Raw genomic sequence first — 26,351 nt, 5'->3', positions numbered from 1 at the left:
CCTTGAAGACTGGAGTTGCCCCACCCCTGTGTTAGATCATCTTATTAAAGAGTCAAAGAGTAAACAGTTAATCTCTGCAGCCCTGAATTTAACTCGGTCTCCTTGAGTTTATATACTGCTCAGTTATCCTCCATGAGGTTCAATTGTTGGGTGTTTAAAATATAGAATTATATAGTTCTCCTACTCACCCATAAGAAGCTAAATATTATTGTGGATATTGTGCACAAGACCCCATAAAGTGACAAAAAACAAGCCATGAATACAGTAGGGATGAACCCCAAATGAAAAAGTAGAAGCTGCATATAATGGTACTTAGCATTTTCACATTTTTTACATATTTCAAACCTAAAATGTTATTAGTTCTTAATCTAAGTCCTAATAATAGATGAAGATAACCTGATAAACAAACAATAAAAAATCATGATACCTTTTCAACATTTATTTACCCACAAATGATTCAACATGCAATATCCATGCGTGAAAAACTATGTGAACCTTTAGATTCAGTACCTGGTGGCGCCCCCTTGAACAGCAATTACATCAACTAAGCATTTCCTGTAACTGCTTGTCAGTCTCTCACATCGGTTTTGAGGAATTTTGGCCCATTCCTCCTTACAGAACTGCTTCAACTCAGTGATATTTGAGGGCTTCCTTGCATGGACAGCTCGCAGTGCAGCCACAACATGCCAATAGGGTTTAGGTCCAGACTTTGACTAGGCCATTCTAAAAAGTGGAATTTATTCTTCTGCATCCATTCTTTTGTAGATCTGCTTGTATGTTTAGGTTCATGGCACACTTGCTGTTAAGCTTCAGCTCAAGGATGGATGGTCTGACATTCTCCTCTATAATCTTCTGATACAATGCAGAATTCATGGTTGTGTCAATGATGGCAATCCATCCAGGTTCTGAGGCAGCAAAGCAGCCCCAAACCATCACACTTCGACCACCATGCTTGACGATTGGGATGAGGTTCTTCTGTTCGAACGCAGTGTTTGGTTTTCGACAAATATTACGTTTTTCATTAAGGCCAAAACATTCTACCTTTGACTCATCTGTCTAGAGAACATTGTTCCAGATGTCTTGTGGATCATCTTTGTGCTCTTTGGTGAACTTCAGATGGGCAGAAATGTTCTTTTGAAATAGCAATGGTTTCCTCCTGGCTATCCTTCTATGAACACCATTTTTGTTCAGTCTTTTTCTGATAGTGGAGTCATGAACACTTTCATTAGCCAAGGTGAGAGCGGCCTGCAGATCCTTGGATGTTACTCTGGGGTTCTTTATGACTTCCTGGTTGATTTGCCGGTTTGTTCTTGGAGAGATTTTGGTAGGACAACCGCTCCTGGGTAGAGTGACTGTAGTCTTGAACTTTCTCCATTTGTAGACTATCTTTCTGAAAGTTGTTTAATGGAGCCACCAAATCCTTATACTGCACATGGTTTTGTAACCCTTTCTGGACTGATGCGCATCAATAATTCTGAGGTACTCTGAGATTTCTTGTGATCATGGCATGACGCGTTTCCACACACCTGTATGGTGAAGACCAAACGCACAACGTTTCTGATCTTCATATAGGGTGGAGCCTCCCAAACTCACACCTGAAAATCTACCTAATTATTTAAAAACCTGCTTCTAATTATCTCCTTTAATTTAGCTTATTAAACCAGGGTTTCACTTACTTTTGCACATACCTTGCCTCATACCTTGACTCTTAATTTCTCATTGCTTGTCTAATTCATGCTCCATTTTGTTTAAAAAGACATGGAATTGGTTAATATACAGTAAACCCAATTGGATATTTAATTTAAAAAATACTTGATTTAAGAAGGTTATCATGGAAAAACTATGGAATTTCTGTAATTATCATTGGGGTTCATAAACGTTTTCTCTCCACTGTATGTCTTATTTACTGCTGCGGCCAGCTTCATTCTTACAGTTACCCGTAATTTTTCGAGGCTTTTTTCGGCTGGCGCCGAACTTGGCCCCGCGCCAGCCGCATCTTGCGGCCGCGCGCGGCCCGTTTCCCCATTCAGCGCTAATGCGTTGAACAATAGGAAGTGCCTCCGGCGCCAGGAAAAAAAAAACGTCCGCGTCTGCACGGGGTTTTAAATTACCCGCGGTGCAGGCCGCCTGAGAATTAGTTTAGCCGCCACTGTACCTTGCTGTCTTTTTTCTCTCCCCTCTCGTTCCCTTTCACAATTCTGCTCTTCATTGTCTCGCTCTCTTTGCTTTTTCTTTCCCATATATTTTGTTCCACTGCTCCCTCTCTGATATTCCTTTATCACTTGTATTCCCTTTTCTCTCCACGAGCTCGCTGCTCCTTTCTCTCCCGCTTGGGTTCTCTCTTCCCAGGGTCTCCTTCCTGTCTCCTCTGCTCCCCTTTCTCACTCACCTAAAACTGCAAGTGGTAAAGGGGCGATATCGCTCTGAAACTGTTTGGTAATGTTTCTCCCCGCCTCTCTGTTAATTTTACAACTTAACCCCTTCTCCCCCTGCTTCCTCAACTCCCTCCACACTGCTGATGGATGGTCCTACATGCTCTCCATATTTCTCATGACCCCTTTTATCCATGTATTGCCCTGTATGTTTATTTACTATCCCCTCTGCCAGTATCTCTCTACATCATCTGCCTTAGATTGTTATCTTTGTTTCTACCTCCGTGTTAAGCTCATGAAATCTCTGGAAATCAGTATTGCTGACCTGAGAAAGAGAGAGACATCTCGAAAGCTTGTCCTAAAATATCAATTGTTAGTCCATAATCACCTAATACTGTAGTACTCATTTCTTTTGACTTCAGCTCTTTTGACCTTAGGTATCGTATCATCTCTATGCAGACACTACACAGATACATTTTTCCACCCCTTCCCTCACTCCTGCAGTTGTCTCGGATTGCCTCTATATCCTTGAGGATGGTGCTATGCCGCCTTAAACTTAATATGTCTAAAACCGAGCTCCTCATTTTTACCCCTAAATCTGACCTAAAATCCCCTTATCCGTCACAATAAATGGTACTACCATCTATCCTGTTGCCAAAGCATGTTGCTTAGGAGTAACATTTGACTCCTCCCTTTCCTTCTCCATTCACATTCATGGCACAGCCAAAATGTGTCACTTCTTCCGTAATATTGCCACGCTCAGTGCTTTTCAATCTAATGCTAAAAATCTAATACATGCCCCGATCCTCTCCCGTGTTGATTATTGTAACAGACTGCTAACAGGCCACCCTGCCTCTAAACATTTTTCCTTGCAAGCTATCCATATTTTGGCTACAACGTATCATTTCAATTTCTTCCAAAACAGTATCTGCTTGTCTCCTCCTTAAATCCCTCTCCTGGCTTCCCATAAAGTTCTCCTCCTTACCTTTAAGGCTCTCCACTCATCTACTCCTTCCTACATATCAGCTTTGATCTCTTGCTATGCCTCTGCTTATCTCCTTTATTCTTCTTATAACTGTCTCCTTTCCACCCCTTTCACCTTTACTGCTCTCTGGCCTTAAACCCTTTTCCCTCCCTTCTCCTTACCTGTGGAACTCCCGCACCCTCTCTCCTCACCTTCAAGACAAAACGTAAAATGTTTTTGGGAGGGGGGGGGGGGTACACTAGGGGCTGCAATAATGACATTTAATTCACCGTTAATTTGAATTGACTTGATTGAATTTTTACCAACATTTACAGGTTAAAATATGATCAACAAATCTTTCATTAAGCTCAATCGATACATATTAACCATCTGTTCCATTTTGTGATCTGCACCTTTAAGTCACTTCTTTATCCCTGAATGCTACAAATCGTGTCACATCGAATTAATCTTATCTCTTTTGTCACACTAAGTTCATACAAATAAATGTATTTAAGGAAGCAGGGGGTCTCCTGAGCTGAACCGCATTGATTTTAGCCTCGGGGACCCCTTGCTTCATGAGATACCTGCCCCAGTATAAGGTGCCGGTATATCCTGCAGTATTTCATTACCCTGGTCACATGGGCCGTGACGAGGATCTACAAATGGCGGGGATACCGGCACCACAAAATGGGGCCTGTATCGTGGGAAGCAGGGGGTCCCCGAGGCTGAAATCAATGCAGTTCAGCTCAGGAGACCTCCTGCTCCCGTACACTAGTATTAAAATTAATATTTAAAAAGGAAGACTGCACAATCGCCTGTAAGAGCCGTGCATAGAGACGCAGCGTCTCCGTACAGTTCTTCAAGGCTGCAGTTTAAACAAACTGTTTAGGTGCGATAACACGTAGAAAAAAACCGAACAAACAAGTCGTGAGATCTTGCTTTTTTTTTTTACCGATCTTTAAAAAAAAAATTATGTTTTTTTTTTTAGTGAATATCATTTTGACACATGTTTTATAACGCGGTAAAACAATGCAAAGTTGCTCGGCAATGCACTGAATTTATCGAAGTTTAGTGACTAGGTCCCAAAGTCTGTCTTTAGAAATGGTGGTTTGTATGGGGGTCCACCTGGCAAGGCAGCTACACCTTATTGTATTGTATGTCTTTATTTATATAGCGCCAAAAGTGTACTCAGCGCTTCACAAAGAATACAGTACAGGGAATTATAATAATACAATAAGTGCAGCAAAATCAGACAATAGGAAAGGAAATCCCTGCCCCGAAGAGCTTACAATCTAAGAGGTTTGAGGAGAACTTACGGAGACAGCAGGTGAGGGAATAAGTGCAGTAGATGGCAGTGATTGGCCACAATGGGTGAGGGACAAAAGCCATGAGTGCAGGCTAATGGGATGCTTGATTTGTGGGGCGAGTTTTAAGGTTAGTCAGTATTAAATTAAAAGGTTGACACCATTTTCATAGGAGGAGATGGCAGGGAGGCGTGAATGAGAGCAAGTGTGTTTCATTGCTGTATTTGTAGACATAGTAATTGTTTTCCGCTCTCTCTAGTGAATCCCATGTTCTTTATGTGATCTGTTTTGGAAGACCTAGACACATTTTGCTTCTTATCACTGTCATTTTCCTAGTTAGGTACAACATTGTGTTCAGTAATTCCCTGGCCAATGCTTATTACAGATAAGCTGCTCACGCCTGATAAACATTGTACCTCTTAGCCTGCGGCAGTTTCACTGTTCTATGATTCTAAGCTTACATTATTTTCTTGTACAGCAGGTCCTACATTCAATCACTTCAAACTGAGAACAAAACCTGCAACTTGTTGCAATAAGAGGAAAATTAGCTACAATTTTCTGGCATAATGTAGTCATTAAGAGTCTGCAAGATGCAGGCTAATTTTCAGCAATGAATCCGGCAAAGGCTATGTTTGGTGCTTTATAGGCATTTTACAGTATATTCTCTCTTGGTGCAAGTAAGGAATACAAACCTCTCAACCCTTAATGAACCCTTAATTAAACTATCACTGCCAGTTGAGCAAAAGACACTGCATCCCTTCCCCCATGACAGTGAAGAGGTTGAGTAGAAACAACATTTTCATGGAACAGTTTGTGCTGAATGACTAGCTTTGTGGCAATAACGCTATTCTGAAGCTTGTGTGCCAGCAGGGCCGCAGACAGATTTCTCGGTGCCCAGGACTAGACTTTCCACTGGGGCCCCCCCCACACATGTCGGCAGCCTTCCAGGAACCCCCCCCCCCTGCCCCCCACACACGTCGGCAGCCTTGGAGGAAGCCCACACCCGCCCCATTTTCTCTTACACTCCCCCCTTTTTCACACAACTCCTCGCTTTCTCACCCCCTCTAGCCATTCCCTCTCCCATATGTATTTCTCCCACCCTCCTGACACTAAATAACCCCCTCCCCAAATACACACACACACAATAAGCCCCCTCCCCAAATACACACACACACAAAATAAACCACCCTCCCCAAATACACATACAAACACACACAATAACCCACTCCCCAAATACACACACAATAAGCCCCCTCCCCAAATACACACACACAAAATAAACCACCCTCCCCAAATACACATACAAACACACACAATAACTCACTCCCCAAATACACACACAATAAGTCCCCTCCCCAAATACACACACACAAAATAAACCACCCTCCCCAAATACACATACAAACACACAGAATAACCCACTCCCCAAAATCACACACAATAATCCCCCTCCCCAAATACACAAACACACAGAATAACCCCTCTCCCCAAATACACACACACACAGAATAACCCGCTCCCCAAATACACACACAATAACCCTCCTCCCCAAACACACACACAGCTTGCACCTTGGGGAAAGTCAGTAGGAGAGATACTCGGTGCACAGAGTATAATGAAGTGTATCACATTCTGCGTCTCACTGCCCCAACTTGCATCTTGGGGAGAGTCAGTAGGAGGAGTTGGGGGAGTTACATGGTGCACAGATTATAATGAGATGTATCACATTCTGCGTCTCTGCCCCAGCTTGCACCTTGGAGAGAGTCAGTAGGAGGAGTTGGGGAGGAGTTACATGGCGCACAGATTATAATGAGATGTATCACATTCTGCGTCTCTCTGCCCCAACTTGCACCTTGGGGAGAGTCAGAAGGAGGAGTTGGGTGAGTTACATGGTGCACAGATTATAATTAGATGTATCACATTCTGCGTCTCCCTGCTCCAGCTTGCACCTTGGGGAGAGTCAGTAGGAGGAGTTGGGGAGGAGTTACATGGTGCACAGATAATAATGAGGTGCATCACATTCTGCATCTCTGCCCCCTCTTGCACCTTGGGGATAGTCAGTAGGAGGAGTTAAGGGGCAGTTACATGGTGCACAAAGTATAATGAGGTGCATGGATATAAGGAGAAATGCAGGCACTCAATAATGAGGGTAGTAGGAGGGTACTTAGCTGCCGGTGCTCTGTGTCGAAGGGTGTCCAGGGGTCCCAGGAGAAGCATAGAGGTGCAAGCTGGAGCAGAGACGCAGAACAGGATACACGTCATTATACAGTATGAACAGAGAGAAGCAGGCACACAGACTTAAGCAAAGGTAATTTAATGTGCTAACAGAACCAACATTTCAGCAGTAAGATGCTGCCCTCACCTTCATAAGACAGCATCATACTGATGAAATGTTGGTTCCATTGGCACATTAAATTACCTTTGGTTAAGTCCATGTGCCTGCTTCTTTCTGTTCATATAATAAGGTGTATCCCGTTCTGCATCTCTGCCCCAGTTTGCACCTTGGGGAGTGTCAGTAGGAGGAGTTGGGGAGGAGTTACATGGGGCACAGATTATAATGAGATGTATCACATTCTGCGTCTCTGCCCCAGTTTGCACCTTGGGGAGAGTCAGTAGGAGGAGTTGGGGAGGAGTTACATGGTGCACAGATTATAATGAGATGTATCACATTCTGCGTCTCTGTCCCAGCTTGCACCTTGGGGAGAGTCAGTAGGAGGAGTTGGAGGGAGTTACATGGGGCACAGATTATAATGAGATGTATCACATTCTGCGTCTCTGTCCCAGCATGCACCTTGGGGAGAGTCAGTAGGAGGAGTTGGGGAGAGTTACATGGTGCACAGATTATAATGAGAAGTATCACATTCTGCGTCTCTGCCCCAGTTTGCACCTTGGGGAGAGTCAGTAGGAGGAGTTGGGGGGAGTTACATGGGGCACAGATTATAATGAGATGTATCACATTCTGCGTCTCTGTCCCAGCATGCACCTTGTGGAGAGTCAGTAGGAGATGTTGGGGAGAATTACATGGTGCACAGATTATAATGAGAAGTATCACATTCTGCGTCTCTGCCCCAGTTTGCACCTTGGGGAGAGTCAGTAGGAGGAGTTGGGGAGAGTTACATGGGGCACAGATTATAATGAGATGTATCACATTCTGTGTCTCTGTCCCAGCATGCACCTTGGGGAGAGTCAGTAGGAGGAGTTGGGGAGAGTTACATGGTGCACAGATTATAATGAGAAGTATCACATTCTGCGTCTCTGCCCCAGTTTGCACCTTGGGGAGAGTCAGTAGGAGGAGTTGGGGGAGTTACATGGGGCACAGATTATAATGAGATGTATCACATTCTGCGTCTCTGCCCCAGTTTGCACCTTGGGGAGAGTCAGTAGGAGGAGTTGGGGGAGTTACATGGTGCACAGATTATAATGAGATGTATCACATTCTGCGTCTCTGTCCCAGCTTGCACCTTGGGGAGAGTCAGTAGGAGGAGTTGGGGGGAGTTACATGGTGCACAGATTATAATGAGATGTATCACATTCTGCGTCTCTGCCTCAGCTTGCACCATGGTGAGAGTCAGTAGGAGGAGTTGGGGGGAGTTAAATGGTGCACAGATTATAATGAGATGTATCACATTCTGCGTCTCTGCCTCAGCTTGCACCTTGGGGAGAGTCAGTAGGAGGAGTTGGGGGGAGTTAAATGGTGCACAGATTATAATGAGATGTATCACATTCTGCGTCTCTGTCCCAGCATGCACCTTGGGGAGAGTCAGTAGGAGGAGTTGGGGAGAGTTACATGGTGCACAGATTATAATGAGAAGTATCACATTCTGCGTCTCTGCCCCAGTTTGCACCTTGGGGAGAGTCAGTAGGAGGAGTTGGGGGAGTTACATGGGGCACAGATTATAATGAGATGTATCACATTCTGCGTCTCTGCCCCAGTTTGCACCTCGGGGAGAGTCAGTAGGAGGAGTTGGGGAGGAGTTACATGGGGCACAGATTATAATGAGATGTATCACATTCTGCGTCTCTGCCCCAGTTTGCACCTTGGGGAGAGTCAGTAGGAGGAGTTGGGGGAGTTAAATGGTGCACAGATTATAATGAGATGTATCACATTCTGCGTCTCTGCCTCAGCTTGCACCTTGGGGAGAGTCAGTAGGAGGCGATGAGTAGGAGTTACATGGGGCACAAAGTATAATGAGATGCATCAAAATCTGGATCTCTTCATGTCGCCTTTTTTCTCCTGCATTTGCATCAAAATAACCTGCCAGGTCTTAGGCGGAGTAAACTTCTCCGGATAATAATTTGCATCAGATGTAATAAACACTTTCTTATATTTGACCGAACACCAGCAGAAAATAGAGAAATGCATCATAAACTACTATGCAAATGTTCTCTCGGTTGCTGCATCTCCCCTGATATTTCCCTGTGCCTCAGGCACCAAAATTAGATTGTAGGCTCTGTGGAACAGAAACTCAAATTCTATGGGCAGCACAGTCTATGATGTCAGCGATATCTATCTTCTTCTTATATATATAAAAATGAAAAGTGTTTGATTGTTAGTAGATGTGGGGATTCTCATTGGTCCCTCGGTCCGCCAACCCTCCCATGGCTCTCATTGGCTGGTGTGTCTCGCCCCCACCCCTGTGAGCAAGCAGACGGGGTAGGGCTCCAGGGGAACAGTGTATGCGGGAGGAGCGGGGCATAAGAAGGTGCCGCCTCCCAACACCCGCATGGCACCGGAGGGAGAGTGTGCGCGGTTAGGAGCTGCGGGGAGATAGCAGAACAGAGACCCGCGTGGCACCGCCTCCTTGGGAGCATGGCGACAGGTCTCTCCTCCTCCTCAGGAAGTACGCTTGGGGCACGGCAGTAGGAGAGGGGTGCTACCAGCCCGGGACACGGACGCACGGGTCTCCCGCATCATGTTGCCTCCCGCACCCCACACCGGGTGCTGCAAGCAGCGACGCCAGGAGGAGAGTGTCCTCAGTAGGAGTTTGGAGGGTAACAGCATGGGAGGCGGCCACGTGGCTCCGCCTCCTCGGGATCAGGGTGCCGGGGAGAGTGTGTGCTGCCTCCTCCCTCCCACCCCCTGCCTCTTCCCTCCCACCCCCCACCCCCTGCCTCCTCCCTCCCACCCCTGCCTCCTCCCTCCCAACCCCCCGCCTCCTCCCTCCCACCCCCCTGCCTCCTCCTCCCCCCTCCAACCCCCTGCCTCCTCCTCCCCCCCCTGCCTCCTCCTCCCCCCCTGCCTCCTTCTCCCCCCCACCCCCCTGCCTCCTCCCCCCCACCCCCTGCCTCCTCCCTACCCCCTGCCTCCTCCCTAACCCCCCGCCCCCTGCCTCCTCCCTCCCCCCACCCACCCCCTGCCTCCTCCCTCCCCTCACCCACCCCCTGCCTCCTCCCTCCCCCCACCCACCCCCTGCCTCCTCCCTCCCCTCACCCACACCCTGCCTCCTCCCTCCCCTCACCCATCCCCTGCCTCCTCCCTCCCCTCACCCACCCCCTGCCTCCTCCCTCCCCTCACCCACCCCCTGCCTCCTCCCTCCCCCCCACCCCCTGTCTCCTCCCTCCCCCCCACCCCCTGTCTCCTCCCTCCCCCCCACCCCCTGCCTCCTCCCTCCCTCCTCCCTCCCCCCCCCCCAATCCTCCCTCCGTACAATAGCAGTAATACAAATTGGACACGTTACCAGCTCAATGATGTCAGTTTGGTTGCCTAATAACAGAACCAATTAACAAATCAAGGAAGTAAAGTTTTAGACATCTAGTACCCTTAGTCAGACTCTTTTTTTAAATTTATTTTTATACCGAATTGAATGAAACAATGCTTGGGAAAGACATAATTGAGGCATAAGAGGTCATGAAGTACCAAATAAAATGATCTTGTGTTGGCTCTGGTTTTATAGCAAGTAGGTGCAATGGGTGAACAGGATGGTGCAAACGGCCCTTTAATCTTACTCATTTTCTATGTCACTGTGTCTATTTTTCTATTATTATTATTGAGCTGCTGGTGTCACTTAAAATATGAAAAGTACTTTGTATTTCCTTAGAAATATAATGTCTGAGATCCTGCTGGATGAGCTTGATACATTCACATGACTTTTCTATGACCTTTTCAGTGCGGTACCTTCAGGCTTTTCACACCCGGACAATAAACAAATGGATTACTGGCTTTCCAGAAAGATTTAGCATTATAGTTATTAATGTGTATTTCTGATCTAGGCCTACTGTTTAATACAAATAGGCTGACATCATTTGTCATTAAGTCTTAGCATTTAACAACCAATATGACCTTTTTTATGCTGTTATTAGCAGGTGTAATTTAGGCTTGTGAGTACTTGTTCATACATTGTGGCATATCTACAGTACCTTTGTTTTTCCAAAGTTATCCTGTTTGGTAACCAATAAGGCCTACTACAAATTACAGAACAAATTGTGTTACTTACTTCTGGTAACAAGTTTATTATTGGTACTGAAAATCAATGTACTTTTTATAGGCTTAATCTGTTGATTCCATAGGGGGAACAATATACAGTAAATGGTACTGCAAGTGTTTTTTTTTAGACACAGGGAAATATGTTGTTTTACTATTAATTTGTGTATTTATGTATTTTGTGAACATAAATACGGTTGCCAAATAAGCCATGAATAACAGAAACTCCATAAAAGCACAAAATGTCAAAGTAAAATCCGTTGGATGAAAGACACTTTTTTCAGGAATGTTTAAAACGGAAGAAATAAGACTAATAAGAATAACGAATTGAAAAGAGTTCAATTGCACAGTAAAAAAGGAGATTCAATTCAGGATGTCCCAATTCTAAAAAGGTAAAAACGTTATTTCCAATACGAAGGCCTCGTCCCCACGCCTCGCTGCAGATTTTTGTCTTTTGGCGTGGCGGCCGAGCGCTGGCCAGGTCACGGCAGTGGTTCAGCCAATGAGGATGAACCAGCCATGTGACTTCATGGCCGCGCTCCCGCCATGCCTCCCCCTGCTCTTCTCTAAAACGCGCATCCCTTCGCGACCTCTAAAACACAGATAGCGGCTGAAACTGGTGCACGTGCCGCCAGGCGCTCTGACGCGTGCCTGCCCGCAGTGACTGGGCCGTACAAGGGTGCATTGGAAGAGTGTGCTTGCAGGTGAAGCTGTAGTGTTATTTCATTTCCTTTTGTACCTTCCAATACCTTCATCCGAAGGAGTTGATAAGTGGAGAGCAAAGAGAAGGGCATGTGAATGGTTATTTAAATGTTTTCATGGTAGAGAATATTAGGTAGTGAATTTATGTATTGGGTGCCAACTATTTGATGTAAGAAGTAGTGCAATAAAAATGAATAGTGGGAATGAAAGGAGCAGCTAGATTGTGTAATAGTCGGGAGTGACTATACAAGAAGCTGGACAAGAATGAAATAAACCTAAAAGACATCTTTATGAGAACACAAATCAATAATTTAGTGGATTCAAAAGTGAGAGATGCAGTAGATAAAAACACCATTTACTTAACAAATGCAAATGTGTCTAATTTACATGTATCATCAATACAGTGGAAAAAGGAAGAGCCAAATCAAAACCTTTGCCCAAGATTATGCGTTTGATCCTTGTGTCTTCTATATATTGTCTGTGATTATTGTTCTTTTCACAATCCCAGGTTGGCCAAGTCCACACTGACTCTGATTCCTCTGCTGGGGACGCATGAAATAATCTTCGCATTTGTAACAGATGAACATGCCAAAGGAGTCCTGCGGCACGTCAAACTTTTCTTCGAGTTGTCCTTCGGCTCCTTCCAGGTACTGAGAGCATCACTTTAATGTGCATGCATCCTTATATTATTCCTATCTTTCGGTTACTGTGACAGGGACAAAAATTACGCAGGGCTTTATTTAATTCTGAAATATGTTGTTACAGTGTCACTGCCAGGGTAGCAGGCATGTAATACCATGAAAATATCCTAAATATCGAAATGCAGAGTGATCACATCCAGAGGCAAGGAGTGAGTGATGCTATATACTGAACTCATCCCGACGTTTTCAGATACTTGCCATTGTGGAAGTTGGGATAGTGACATTGATGGACATTTGTTCTGACCCAGTATTGGGAGTTCTTATGTTTTCAACCAAGTCCCATGAACCTTATCGAGCTCAGTAATAACATTATTCAGCCTTTGTCACAGGAGACCCGGAAATGTACATCTTTTTACCAGGATCATTCATTGAGCAAAACCAAGCAGTAAAACAAATTGTGTTTATTCCTTAGAAACAGACATGCACACAATGAATTACTATACACAGAAGAAAACACACTTACTGGGGGTCTGGGTTAAAAAAAACTAACCTTTCTTAACTCAGATAGTCCTTAAAACAAAGTCTTTACAAGGCATTTCAATGACCGGGATGTAGACGAAAAAGTCCTGGAACTGACCTTGGCATGCAGTTCCTGATGCCACCGCTCTTGCCACTCTGGAGGTGCTGATATCACTAGACTGGGAGCGAGTACCAAACATCCTGGTACTCTTTTCGGTTTGTAGTTCCAGCCGCGACCGCTGAGTCTCTTTACAGAATTTGGCCGCTGAAAAGCGGGACTTAGAAAATGTCTTACCATGAAATTTCTGAAGCCGGCTCGTGTCTATTTCTCTCAGAGCATCTTTTGGTCAGTACAAAACTGCCGCTGCTGTCTTGGCACTTAGGATTTCTTTAGAATATCTGATTGGTTGCTAGGTTTCTTAAAGGATTTTCAGTCCCATTCACATAACGCTATAGCCAATGAGAGCGTGGGAATCTTTCCACCAGCCTATCACAGATTTGCCGGTGCTCTGAAGCCGGGTAGGCACTGATTTCAATTCTGCTACGGGGCATGCGCCAACCTGGCACCTCTGCCACTTAGCATATTGAACCCCCCCGATTTGCTAGGCTCCTCAGAGTCTGGGGATGGGCAAATGGTTGCCAGATAGCCCTTATTCATGTCAGGATGTGGGTACTGGACTGTAACTCCGGTACTCCGCCCGCCCTAACACCTTGGTATCTCTGAGGCTTTCAAGTCCGGGACCCGACCAGACACAGTGGCACCAAGCCTGGTGGCCATCTGTTCACTCAGAAACAACGACTTGGAAATGCCCCAGTTCAGATACAGAGCCTACACATATATTGTTAATAAAAATCTTACAACATTCTTCTGTCCCTCACCCCCAAGGATCTACTGAAAAGACGCGCACGTTCATTTTCAGAGCTCCTAGACCTTCCTATAAGAAGTTTTAATAAAAGTTGCTTCAAATAATGCTCAGGTTCATTTTCAGGGTTGCTTCAATTGTACTGAAGCTGGACTTAGAAATAATTCTACTCTCGCAACCTTATACATGGTTGCAGACACCCCAAACCCCTATACCGGGTCCAGGGGTTAGGGGCATATGCCATGGGGGACTCCCCCTAAACCAGGGACCCCTGACTATACCCGGGATACACAAATCCCTGTGTCCCTGTTTACCTTTTTGGCCTGTGCTGAAGCAGGGACTCCTGGCGGTGAGCTGCATGAATGTTGTCAGGGTAGGATTTTGATGGGAGCATTGCGCTTCAATGTATCCTTGAATCCTACCTGATTCCCATCTACATTTTTGGGGAATTCTGCAGCTCTGGAACCCCGCTACATAGCCACAATCTGAAAAGACTTTCTCCGCAAAGCCCACCCTGAAACTCATAGCCTAGCAATCTCTGCGTGCTGGCACTCTGGGATGGCAAAGCCACAAAAATTCTTTATCGTCGCATATTTCCATACAATGCAGAGCAGTACATACACGACAGCTGACACTCTAGGACCCCACAACGTGACTCAGGGGCAACCAAGTAGGCTTGGCCTTTATTAGTGAGCCTGGTTACCCCCTCACGTCACAGCCTTTTTTTGTGGAAATTATTATGGGCCCAATAATTGTGGGATTCTACAGCTTTAGAACAGGAATATAAAACATGAAGTACTACACAATCACCAAATCTGCCATCACAGTCTCCATGGGTAATGAATCCCACATTTTAACTGCCCTTACTGTAAATAACCATTTCCTTTGTTGCTGGTGAAATCTCATTTCCTCTAACCTTAAGGGATGCCCCCGAGTCCTATGTACTGCCCTTGGGATAAATAGTTCTTTTTGGAAAGCTCCTTGTATTGATCCTGAATATATTTGTATATATGTATGCCACTAATAATGATATTGAAGAGCACCAGTCAATCTATTAAGAGTTTTTTTAGTGAACTGACTATCCAAGTCCGAGTTTTGCAGCATAAGGTAGCCCACAGGTAACTTTCCTTTCTCTGAATGTACTCCATATACAACAACAAGTGTTTGTCTGGAACTGCAGGCATGAACTTTCAGTGATAGAAGGAATTCTTTTCCAGGGGGGTAAGGTTGTAATACTGATGAACCTTTATAAAGAAATGCTACGAAAGTTCCCTGAGGCTCATTTAGTAATAGAGAAATGCAACAACAACAAAAACACAAGAAGTGACGGATTGCCCGCAAATAATTCAAGACATTGCTAATGTGGAAGAAAACAGTTTTCTATGCTTGAAACAGAAACCATACCAACAGGCCACGCCACTGAAGGTTGCTTTATTTACCTGAAACACACATTTCTGTTTATTAGTCACTTATTAATAGTATTATTAGTATTTAGAAATATGCACACCAAGCAATTTGAGCAGCATACTGTATCTGTGACAGTAAGTATAAATGGCATATTTACCAGACATGGTATTTCCAGAGAGAGTCTTCAGTGATAACAAGTGTAGAAGGGTATTCCGCTTGGCCACTGGGGCATGCAGGGACGGAATAAAAGAAACTCTATGTCCCTGAACTCTGACACTGAGCAGGGAATGAAACATTGTGTCTGTGACATGTGGAGTCAGAGCTGCCAGAGCACATGAGGTGCTAGGACTGTCCTGGGAGCTAGTAAGGCTTCCTGGACTAGGCCAGACTTTCCTCCCTAGCCCAGGCAGGCCCCTTACTGTAGATAAGTGTGTAAGGGATCGCCAACAGTTTAGGCATTACCCTGTAGCCAGATACCTCAGCGGAGCAGGAATCAGACTGTGCTGTGAGCTACTCCGGCTGGAGACAGCACCGCGTGCGCGGCCCGATCGTGAGGCGTGAGGGGCTTGGTGTCGGGGACCCTGCGGCGTGGGACCTGACCATCCCCCATTCTGGAAGCATCTCCTGGTTAGGCCTGTACCTGGAAGGTAGAGTGCATCAACAACACCCGAGAGTAGCGCTGCCCTCACATATACACTTGGGACAAAGGAGGCTCTGATGGACACAGGGTTACCGGTGCACAGGGTACCCTAAGTATTGTGGGGAGGGGAACTAGCACCCTTATTATTGCACTGTTATTGTATTGTTATTGTATTGCTGTGTTGCACATTGTTCTCCTTGCTATACTGTGGGATCACAGTAAAGACCTACAGTATTGCATAACCTGTGAGTGTGTTTTCTGGGGTATACAGTATAGGTATACCAGTTCCCCTAAGGAGCTATCCCACCAATGCTGGGATCCTCACAGGTGGAGGCGCTGCACCCATTCACCTCAGGCTCCCCACTAGCGGAGACTTAGCCCCTGCAAGCCAACAGGTAGCAGCGTAGGGCATAATCCCTGCAGTTTCCCTTAGGCTGAGGACCCGCTGAGGACGGCCGCGCACGCGCGGGCCACCAGCCCCTTACCTCCTGCCTGTCTGTCCCCGCTGCCTGCTTCCGACGAGGCTCACTACGTGCTGTGACGCATCAGCCGCCATGGGATGCAAGAGGATTGCGATCCCGAGCGGTGACGCGTCACGTGGTGCGCATATCTGCGCTGGGGCTGGAGTGTCAGAGCTTCCCCCACCTCCAAAAGGAAGGGGGGGAAAGTGTGTGTGTGAGTTGTGTGGGGGGGCACCAAAGGTGACGGACAAGCGGGGGGGGTAATGACAGGGGCGGACGGACGAACGGATCTTCCGCTCAAACCACGCCCCCCGCGCTCCAGCTCCCGCTCCCTATGGACCGCAGGTAGTGGTCAATTGCCTCTCAGCACGTCGCCTGACTGAGGCAGCGGGGCCTCGGCCTTATTGCTGCACAATTGCTTTATATACTTATATACAGTGGTTGACAAATCACCAAAAAATCTACTCGCCACACAAAAAAATCTACTCGCCACCTAGTACTAAACGTGTGCTGCTTGGGCCAATATTTACTCGCCCGGGGGTTAAATCCACTCGCCCGGGGCGAGCAAATGTATAGGTTTGTCGAACACTGCTTTTAATACAGAAGGAAAAAAGCTGCGCCTTACAGGAACATATAAACTATGTATGTCTATGTAAAAATATATCTATTGTATAACCTAATAATCTAAACAATAATGTGTAGGTATACAGACCTATAACCATAAGATAGGCCCATTACAAACATAAAACATATACACATGGAAAAAAAGCAATTGAAAGGATAAACCAGTCCTCAGATAGTTCCGATGATGAATATGGGTGCTGGTATGTAGGGTCTCCGGCAGCTCTCAATGTGGATCTACCACGTCCACAGGATATCTAAAAAGGAAAAGAGAGGAGAGAGCGCACGCCCATAGCGTATAAAATTATATTTAATGAAGGGGAGGGGGGGAGGGAGGGGTAAAAAACGCACTTACAAGAAGTACAATAAAATCAAGCATATGTGATAATAATCACCACCATCCGGTCTAACTGCAAGCTCTTGGGGCAGTCCCAGGCTCCGTTGGTGAAGGAGCAGCGTCTCAGCAGATTCCAGGACTGATGTAGGTCATCCGGTCAAAATGCAGACTTTGGGGGCATTCCCAGGCTCCGTTGGCAAATGAGCAGCGTACCAGCAGTGTCCCAGGGCTGGTGTGCTGTAAATAGTCCCAGACAAAAGTTCTGTATGGATAGTGCCTGCAGCACTAGCGCTAGGATCAATCCACTCCTGCGCTGGATGTAGACTTGAATGTCAGTGCGTCTGACGTCACGACGCTCCCTGACGCGTTTCGTCAGTCTCGGGGTTTGATCCACATTTGATCCACATACAAGACTAGTATTTTCAATTTTGGTTTGAACCCTAGAGAACGATGCTGTTTTATATTGTTGTTTTATAATTGGTTACTGATAACTATTTTATATCAAATATATGTTTAACTGTGTGTTAATTGTAAATGTATATTTAGCAATATGATAGACATTGTATTGTATGTATATGTTAAATTTATCATCTCCTCCAAATTCTTTCAGGGTAAATATCTGCATTAAATGTAATTATGTATTCTATAGTGTTGGTAGCACGGATAATGATTGCAGCTGAGTAGGGGCGTTTTTTCAACAATTACCTTTATTGGAGTGTGTATATAAAACCGGACCTCCCCCCCTCACGTTATCCCTTTGAAAAAGTTAGCCGAGACTGACGAAACGCGTCAGGGAGCGTCGTGACGTCAGACGCACTGACATTCAAGTCTACATCCAGCGCAGGAGTGGATTGATCCTAGCGCTAGTGCTGCAGGCACTATCCATACAGAACTTTTGTCTGGGACTATTTACAGCACACCAGCCCTGGGACACTGCTGGTACGCTGCTCATTTGCCAACGGAGCCTGGGAATGCCCCCAAAGTCTGCATTTTGACCGGATGACCTACATCAGTCCTGGAATCTGCTGAGACGCTGCTCCTTCACCAACGGAGCCTGGGACTGCCCCAAGAGCTTGCAGTTAGACCGGATGGTGGTGATTATTATCACATATGCTTGATTTTATTGTACTTCTTGTAAGTGCGTTTTTTACCCCTCCCTCCCCCCTCCCCTTCATTAAATATACTTTTATACGCTATGGGCGTGCGCTCTCTCCTCTCTTTTCCTTTTTAGATATCCTGTGGACGTGGTAGATCCACATTGAGAGCTGCCGGAGACCCTACATACCAGCACCCATATTCATCATCGGAACTATCTGAGGACTGGTTTATCCTTTTAATTGCTTTTTTTCCATGTGTATATGTTTTATGTTTGTAATGGGCCTATCTTATGGTTATAGGTCTGTATACCTACACATTATTGTTTAGATCATTAGGTTATACAATAGATATATTTTTACATAGACATACATAGTTTATATGTTCCTGTAAGGCGCAGCTTTTTTCCTTCTGTTTTTTCTATATTACTCTTAAGCAGCAGCCTGTGTATAGGAACCCATTTTATATATAAACATGATGCAATCAGCAAAGGAGAGGTACTCCAGACGGAGTGGATTAATTCCTTCATTAAATACCGAGAACAATATGGATACAGAAAATAAAATAGATATTAAAAGTAAAAAATTTTTACATTAGAAACTTTAATGAAGGATGAAATGAGACATTGGTGGGACGCTTGTTCCTTACAAGACTATCTAGACCGTAAAATCATCCCTAGAGGTCTAAGGGTAACGAAATCCCCCACATTTGAAACCAATCCAGAATTTAGCAGGGAATGGAATGAGACACTTGATAGGTGCTCATTCTCATTAATGAAACTTTTAATAGATTTTAGAGACAAAAAAGTGAAAGAATTGGAGTTGGAGATTGAGAAAATTCAAGGGGTACTCAAACCTTATTGTGATACTGAGGAGTTCAAGGAATATGATGATAAGACTAGTAGGAGAGTCATTACATTTGAAAAGGAGATCATTGACAGGAAAGATACTAAACTCAATCGGGATAAGGAGGACTATGCCACAAACAAGGTAAGGGTCTGGAAGCGACCACACAATCCTAATTACAAAAAGGGAGGGAGATACAGGTCTGGCTCTAGGTCGGGTAGAGGTGGTTCCCATACGTATAGGGACACATCCAATCATGCCCCCCCCCCAGTCATGTTGAGCCTGAAAGGGTTCGGGACCCACCTAACAGTTCCTCGCACACACACACTAGTGGGAGATTCTCGGTCCTGGAGGTAGAGTCTCCCACAGGAGAAACTGGGGCGAGCTCTGATAGCCCTCATGTGCGGGATACAAATGGTACATCAGCTGATACTAATAGAGGGGCTAGGCCTAAAGAATCCACCACCCACCATAGATCTGCCCATTTTTTAGACGGGACACCGAGGCGGGAGGGGGGACTGAAGGGGAGAGATCCAGACAAGCACTATCCCCTTTGGGACCGCGAGGCCCCAAACAGGCCTTCGGGCCAAGGGAAAAGAGGAGCAGAGGAGTTAGGGCAGGCAGAGCTGTCCAGAGGAAGAAGAAAAACAGAGGAGGAATAGTTACACCATTAGAGTGCAGTAATATTTTCAATCTTTCATCCACTGTATTGACTGAATGTGAAAAGTCCTTATTAGAGCGGGGTTTATCTTTTGCCCCCAATACAGGCCCTAATTTATTTCAATTGTTTATTGATCTCAACAGTTTTGTGAGGAAAATTACATTAAATAGACACTATAAAATTCAGGAGAAGAATATCAAATGTACTGACCCAAGAATTGTCTTTAATACACAGGAAGAACAATGCATTGATGCACTCACTTCATTGCTGAGGGAGTCGGATTCACCTTCGGGATCACAGGTATCTCTTGACAACTTTGAGCGGTCCACCAATCCGACCAGGTATGTGGAGGGAGATTTAGATGAGGATTGCAATATTTTGCACTCACCTTTTAGACCAAAATCAGTCTTCTTCCCATACCAGTCCAAGGGCGGATTTGTGGATACGTTCTACAGCCTGGTTTTACGTGACTTTGAGTCCATGTGTGCCAAATCCATCAAATTCAATCCCAATTTAACAAAAGGTGAACTGGGCGCATTGGGCGGGCTTAAAATCAATCATGATATAGTTATTAGACAGGCCGACAAGGGGGGGGGCATAGTCATCCAGGACTTATCTGCTTATCTCACAGAGGCACGCAGACTCCTGGGTGACTCGGCCTCCTATACCTTGTTGGAATCCGATCCAGTTGACACCTACCAGCTGTTGCTGAAGGAGCTCCTCACATCTGCACTGGGTGATGGTATTATTTCAAAAGTGGAATTTAAATTTTTGTTTTGTTCACATCCACGCACTCCCATTTTTTATCACCTTCCCAAAGTGCACAAATCCTTGTCCAATCCCCCTGGTAGACCCATAGTATCGGGCGTGGAGTCGATGACATCGACCCTATCCCAATATGTAGATTACTTTCTCCACCCCTATGTTACTGCACTTAGGTCCCATGTTAAGGATACGCTCCATGTCATCGACTCCATTTCCAATATCAGGTGGAAATCCACCTATCTATGGGCTACATGTGATGTATCATCACTATACACCTGCATTGAACACACCAAGGGGTTAGAGGCAATCAAATATTGGTTGGACAAGGATTCACTATTCCCAGAAAAACATAGGCGATTTATTTTACAAAGTATTCACTTCATTCTTACGCACAATTATTTTTTATTTGAAAATGATTTTCATTTACAAATCTGTGGAACGGCCATGGGTACGAGATTCGCTCCCAGTTATGCCAACCTCTTTATGGGGCACTGGGAGGAATCCCATGTCTGGCAAAACATCTCGCTTGGAGCGGGTCTCGTATACTATGGCCGTTTCATAGATGATATCATTATAATTTGGGATGGAGAGGAGTCAGTCCTACACGATATTTTGAGCTCTTTCAGCGACAACTCGTTTGGACTCAAATTCACTTTTGATATCAACAACTTGTCCACTGTCTTTCTGGATCTGGCCCTGAGCATAGACACAGACCTGAATATCATTACCACCACACATTTCAAGTCTGTGTCTGTGAATAGCTACGTCCATGCGTCCAGCAACCATCATAAACACTGGCTCAACAATATTCCCTTGGGGCAGTTCCACAGAATTCGTAGGAACTGCACAAGGGATGTTGACTTTGAAAACCAGTCAGTCACACTTGGGAAGAAATTTCTTTCCAAGGGATATGATCCCGTCGTGGTGTCCGACTCTCTCAGCAAGGTGAGTTCCATTGCTAGATCGACTTTACTTGAAAAATCTAAAGACAAACAGAATAAACAACAGAGAGGAAAACGTTCAGGTTATGACACCCCAATAATACATTCAGAGATAGAGAGGTCGACTGTAAGATTTATTACCACCTACAACCAGTCATCCAAATTTATCAATAGGATTTTAAATGATCATTGGTCCATTCTAAAGTGTGATCCTCATCTAGGACCTATCCTGCCGGATAGAGCTACTGTTACATATAGGAAAGCAAGGAGTATAAAAAGCATACTAGCTCCCACTAGGCTTAAATCTTCCTCTATTTGTGATACTGTTAAACAGAAGGGACCATTGGGTAACCATCCCTGTGGCCGCAGTCGATGCATTACGTGCAGGCATCTTTTGAATCAAACTCAAGTTTGTTCTCCAACAAGGGGTACCACGTATGACATCAGTAGCTCTATCACCTGTCTTAGCACTTATGTTGTGTATCTTATACAGTGCGGTTGTAGTCTGAAATATGTTGGACGAACCACCAGGACTCTGGGAACTCGCTTCCTAGAACATAGGAGAAATGTCATTAAGGGTCTGAATAATCACAGTGTCCCTCGACACTTTAAATTATTCCATCAACAGAATCCCAAGACCATGCAAATTATGGGAATAGAGACCATTTCTTCCTGTGTTCTGGGAGGCGACCGGTTCAAGACGCTCTGCAGGCGGGAATCCTATTGGATTCACCAATTGGGCACTCTCAGCCCTGGGGGACTAAACGAATGTTTAGACGTTAGTACTTTAGTTTAGTTCATCCTCGGATGCCTCTTCCTGTTCTCCTCCTCTGCTTCTCCACTTCATCCCTTGTTTGGATCTCCTCCAGAGGTCCCCCCATTCCCATCCCATTCCTTTCCCTCCCCCTTCTCCCCTCCCCTTCCCCCCCCCCCCCCCTTTCCCTCCCTCCCCCCCTATTTTGTACCTTCCCTTCCCAGTTCCCACCCTCCTCCCTTCCGTCTAAATTATGGATATCCATTCATTACACACTATTGTTGATTTATAAAATAGATACTTTAAAATAGGGACACTGGGTCTAATAGATGGTATGAGGAATCTACCCTTATATACATAGCACAACACCATAATAGTACTCTTAAATATATATAATGAATTTATTCATTAGATATTCACTTAAACATGGCCAACTAGGGCCTGGTAGTCACCACATAGAATAAATACAAATAGGTATATAGTATATAGTTTATAGTACACATAACTTATTTACATACACAACACTTGGTTCACTATATCACACTGTAGCACATATTTATAGATTTACCTTCCGGGCCCCAGCTTTGTTTGTGGCATATAGACTCCAGTTACATAGTCTCCTTTTGAGTTTAGGCTTTCATTTGTATGAACATTTAAATTCAAAAAATTTATTTTTATTTTTATTTTTATATTTCATTTTTTAATTTTTCATCTATATATTTTTTTATTATATTTATATTTAAATTCATTTTGTCCTTGGTCCAAACATATGGGATCATAAGAATTGATATTTGATTTAGGCACTCATCAGGGTGCAATATTTAATACTTGTTATATTTTGGTTGCACATATATTAATAAGTTTATAATGTCATATGATCTATTTTTCTATCATCAATATCTAAGTATTATACTCCAAACTGGCTTATGTGTGATCATCCCTCTATCTACAGGTGGGATCTAGATATGTATCATCATTTCACAATACTGAGTTATTGCAATGTATCCCATAGTTAATATTGATGGGGTTTGATCCACATACAAGACTAGTATTTTCAATTTTGGTTTGAACCCTAGAGAACGATGCTGTTTTATATTGTTGTTTTATAATTGGTTACTGATAACTATTTTATATCAAATATATGTTTAACTGTGTGTTAATTGTAAATGTATATTTAGCAATATGATAGACATTGTATTGTATGTATATGTTAAATTTATCATCTCCTCCAAATTCTTTCAGGGTAAATATCTGCATTAAATGTAATTATGTATTCTATAGTGTTGGTAGCACGGATAATGATTGCAGCTGAGTAGGGGCGTTTTTTCAACAATTACCTTTATTGGAGTGTGTATATAAAACCGGACCTCCCCCCCTCACGTTATCCCTTTGAAAAAGTTAGCCGAGACTGACGAAACGCGTCAGGGAGCGTCGTGACGTCAGACGCACTGACATTCAAGTCTACATCCAGCGCAGGAGTGGATTGATCCTAGCGCTAGTGCTGCAGGCACTATCCATACAGAACTTTTGTCTGGGACTATTTACAGCACACCAGCCCTGGGACACTGCTGGTACGCTGCTCATTTGCCAACGGAGCCTGGGAATGCCCCCAAAGTCTGCATTTTGACCGGATGACCTACATCAGTCCTGGAATCTGCTGAGACGCTGCTCCTTCACCAACGGAGCCTGGGACTGCCCCAAGAGCTTGCAGTTAGACCGGATGGTGGTGATTATTATCACATATGCTTGATTTTATTGTACTTCTTGTAAGTGCGTTTTTTACCCCTCCCTCCCCCCTCCCCTTCATTAAATATACTTTTATACGCTATGGGCGTGCGCTCTCTCCTCTCTTTTCCTTTTTAGATATCCTGTGGACGTGGTAGATCCACATTGAGAGCTGCCGGAGACCCTACATACCAGCACCCATATTCATCATCGGAACTATCTGAGGACTGGTTTATCCTTTCAATTGCTTTTTTTCCATGTGTATATGTTTTATGTTTGTAATGGGCCTATCTTATGGTTATAGGTCTGTATACCTACACATTATTGTTTAGATCATTAGGTTATACAATAGATATATTTTTACATAGACATACATAGTTTATATGTTCCTGTAAGGCGCAGCTTTTTTCCTTCTGTTTTTTATATATATATATATGTTGGGTTTGATGTTTTCTTGGGAGGGAAGTTGTGGAAATATGTACATTGCATAAAATAGTATCATCATAAGGTCCCTAATGTTGAACAACGTTATTAATAGAGGAATAAGTAGAGGATCACTAGCAGTGAGGCAGGGAGAGTTGCGATGTGATACAACTGCGGGGAAACTGTGCTGTACAACATGCATGCTGCTTATTATTATACCGTTTGTTTCTCATTCAAATGTCTTACAAACCCACCAAGATCATTGCAGTCACCTTGTTCTTCTTTGAAGTGTTAATTCTTCCACCTCTGTTGGGTATTTATTTTGCTATGACAAATGTTTCCCATTTATACCTTGTTTATACATGTAATACTTTTGAAAGTCTCCCCAGTCCCTTCTCTCTTGAGGTTTATTGAACATGTTGCGATAATCACATCTTTGCCATCAGGCTTTCGCTAAAAACAATCATTTAGTTAACTTAATTTGTGCTATATCAGCCTTGCCCACGAGTGGAGTGGACAACTCCAGTCCTCCAGGGGCACCAACAGGTCAGGTTTTAAGGATATCCCTGCTTCTGCACAAGTGGCTCAAACAGTCCCTGTTTCAGCACAGGTGGCTAAATCAGAGGCTCAGTGAAAGACTGCGCCTCTGCAAAGACTGAGCCTCTGATTCAGGCACCTGTGCTGAAACAGGGATAGACATCACTCCATAATATTGTTACACATTCCATGTCTTCATGGATCAATGTGACTTAACATATATTTTAACATTTTAATCTATATTTAAGTGATTTATATGCTTTAATCCACAGATTTTGTCAATTAATCCACTGTCTTCTTTTTTTTTTTTTTAATTTTTAGGGATTAATGGTTTCCATCCTCTACTGCTTTATCAATAATGAGGTAAGATCCAATAAATCCTTCCCCTTGGGGTACATTTTGTATAGTGCACTTCAAGGAAGCATTGAGCCAAAAATACAGGGAGACAGTGACACTCATCCTAAATCACAAAGGACCGAAATAAACCTCTTCCAATTACTTTATTCTTTTATAAAACTGAGTATGTATTCAGCAACTTTCAAAATGTAAACACAAGCAATGCTCGTAGTGGAGACATTTGAATATTTTTACTTTTTAATTAAATTATTCATTTGGGCAATTGAGTAACTACTCAACCTACTACCTACAGTAGAAGCAAAAAGTGATAAACATGTAGGGTCCTGTTCATTAAACTGCAATATTGCCAACGCCAAATCATCGCGAAACGGCATGCAATGTGACACTATAAAAATGTAATTTGCCTCATTCAGAAAATCGCTCGGTTTGACATCTCTTTTACATGATTGTTTTTGCCCCAGTTTCGGCAGTACCATCCGGAAACTGAATCAGAAATCTCACCTCCCTCAGGCAGGTAAATTAGGGCTTTTGGAGAAAGGGCCCCTTTTTTTAAAATATACTTTGAAATACAGTAATCTTTACTCCACATAGTGTGACAAACAAACCTGAGATACCTGGAAAACATGCAAATTAAAAAAAGATGTAACATTTATGCAAATGAATGATTTGCATATCTCCCAGGTATCTCTCGGGTTAGTTCCCAGGTATGTCTCGTCTCCCCATGTGGTGGATAGGTTAATGTGTTTAGGGATATGTAAATAAATGGGCCCTCTGCTAAATGGCTCTCTCCAGTAAAAGCCCTATTTTGTCTAACTGAGCAATACTAGGTTTCTGGCCGTGTCTTTCAAACGCGCAGCGGAATGAATGGCCTCTAATAATGTCATTTTGCCAGTTCACCTCCATTTGCATTCAAAATTTGCAACGGATTGCTTAGCTGAAACCAAAGCGTGTCAAAACAGCCGTGTTCACACGGTTTAGACATACGATAATGGCTTA

At 44.1% G+C, this 26,351-nt stretch overlaps 1 protein-coding gene across 1 annotated transcript in view; it reads left to right on the top strand.

Annotated features, from left to right (window-relative positions):
* The window catches only part of GLP1R (glucagon like peptide 1 receptor), a 309,769-nt gene that overhangs the window by 281,629 nt on the left and 1,789 nt on the right, over positions 1 to 26,351 (top strand). Inside the window, exons 12-13 of the mRNA XM_075595108.1 lie at positions 12,272 to 12,410; positions 25,320 to 25,361. Coding sequence (XP_075451223.1) covers positions 12,272 to 12,410; positions 25,320 to 25,361 — 181 coding nt within the window. The remainder of the gene's footprint in view (positions 1 to 12,271; positions 12,411 to 25,319; positions 25,362 to 26,351) is intronic.

Source organism: Ascaphus truei, chromosome 4, assembly GCF_040206685.1.
Source record: "Ascaphus truei isolate aAscTru1 chromosome 4, aAscTru1.hap1, whole genome shotgun sequence".
NCBI lineage: Eukaryota > Metazoa > Chordata > Amphibia > Anura > Ascaphidae > Ascaphus > Ascaphus truei.
This window is presented reverse-complemented; position numbering and strand designations above follow the sequence as displayed.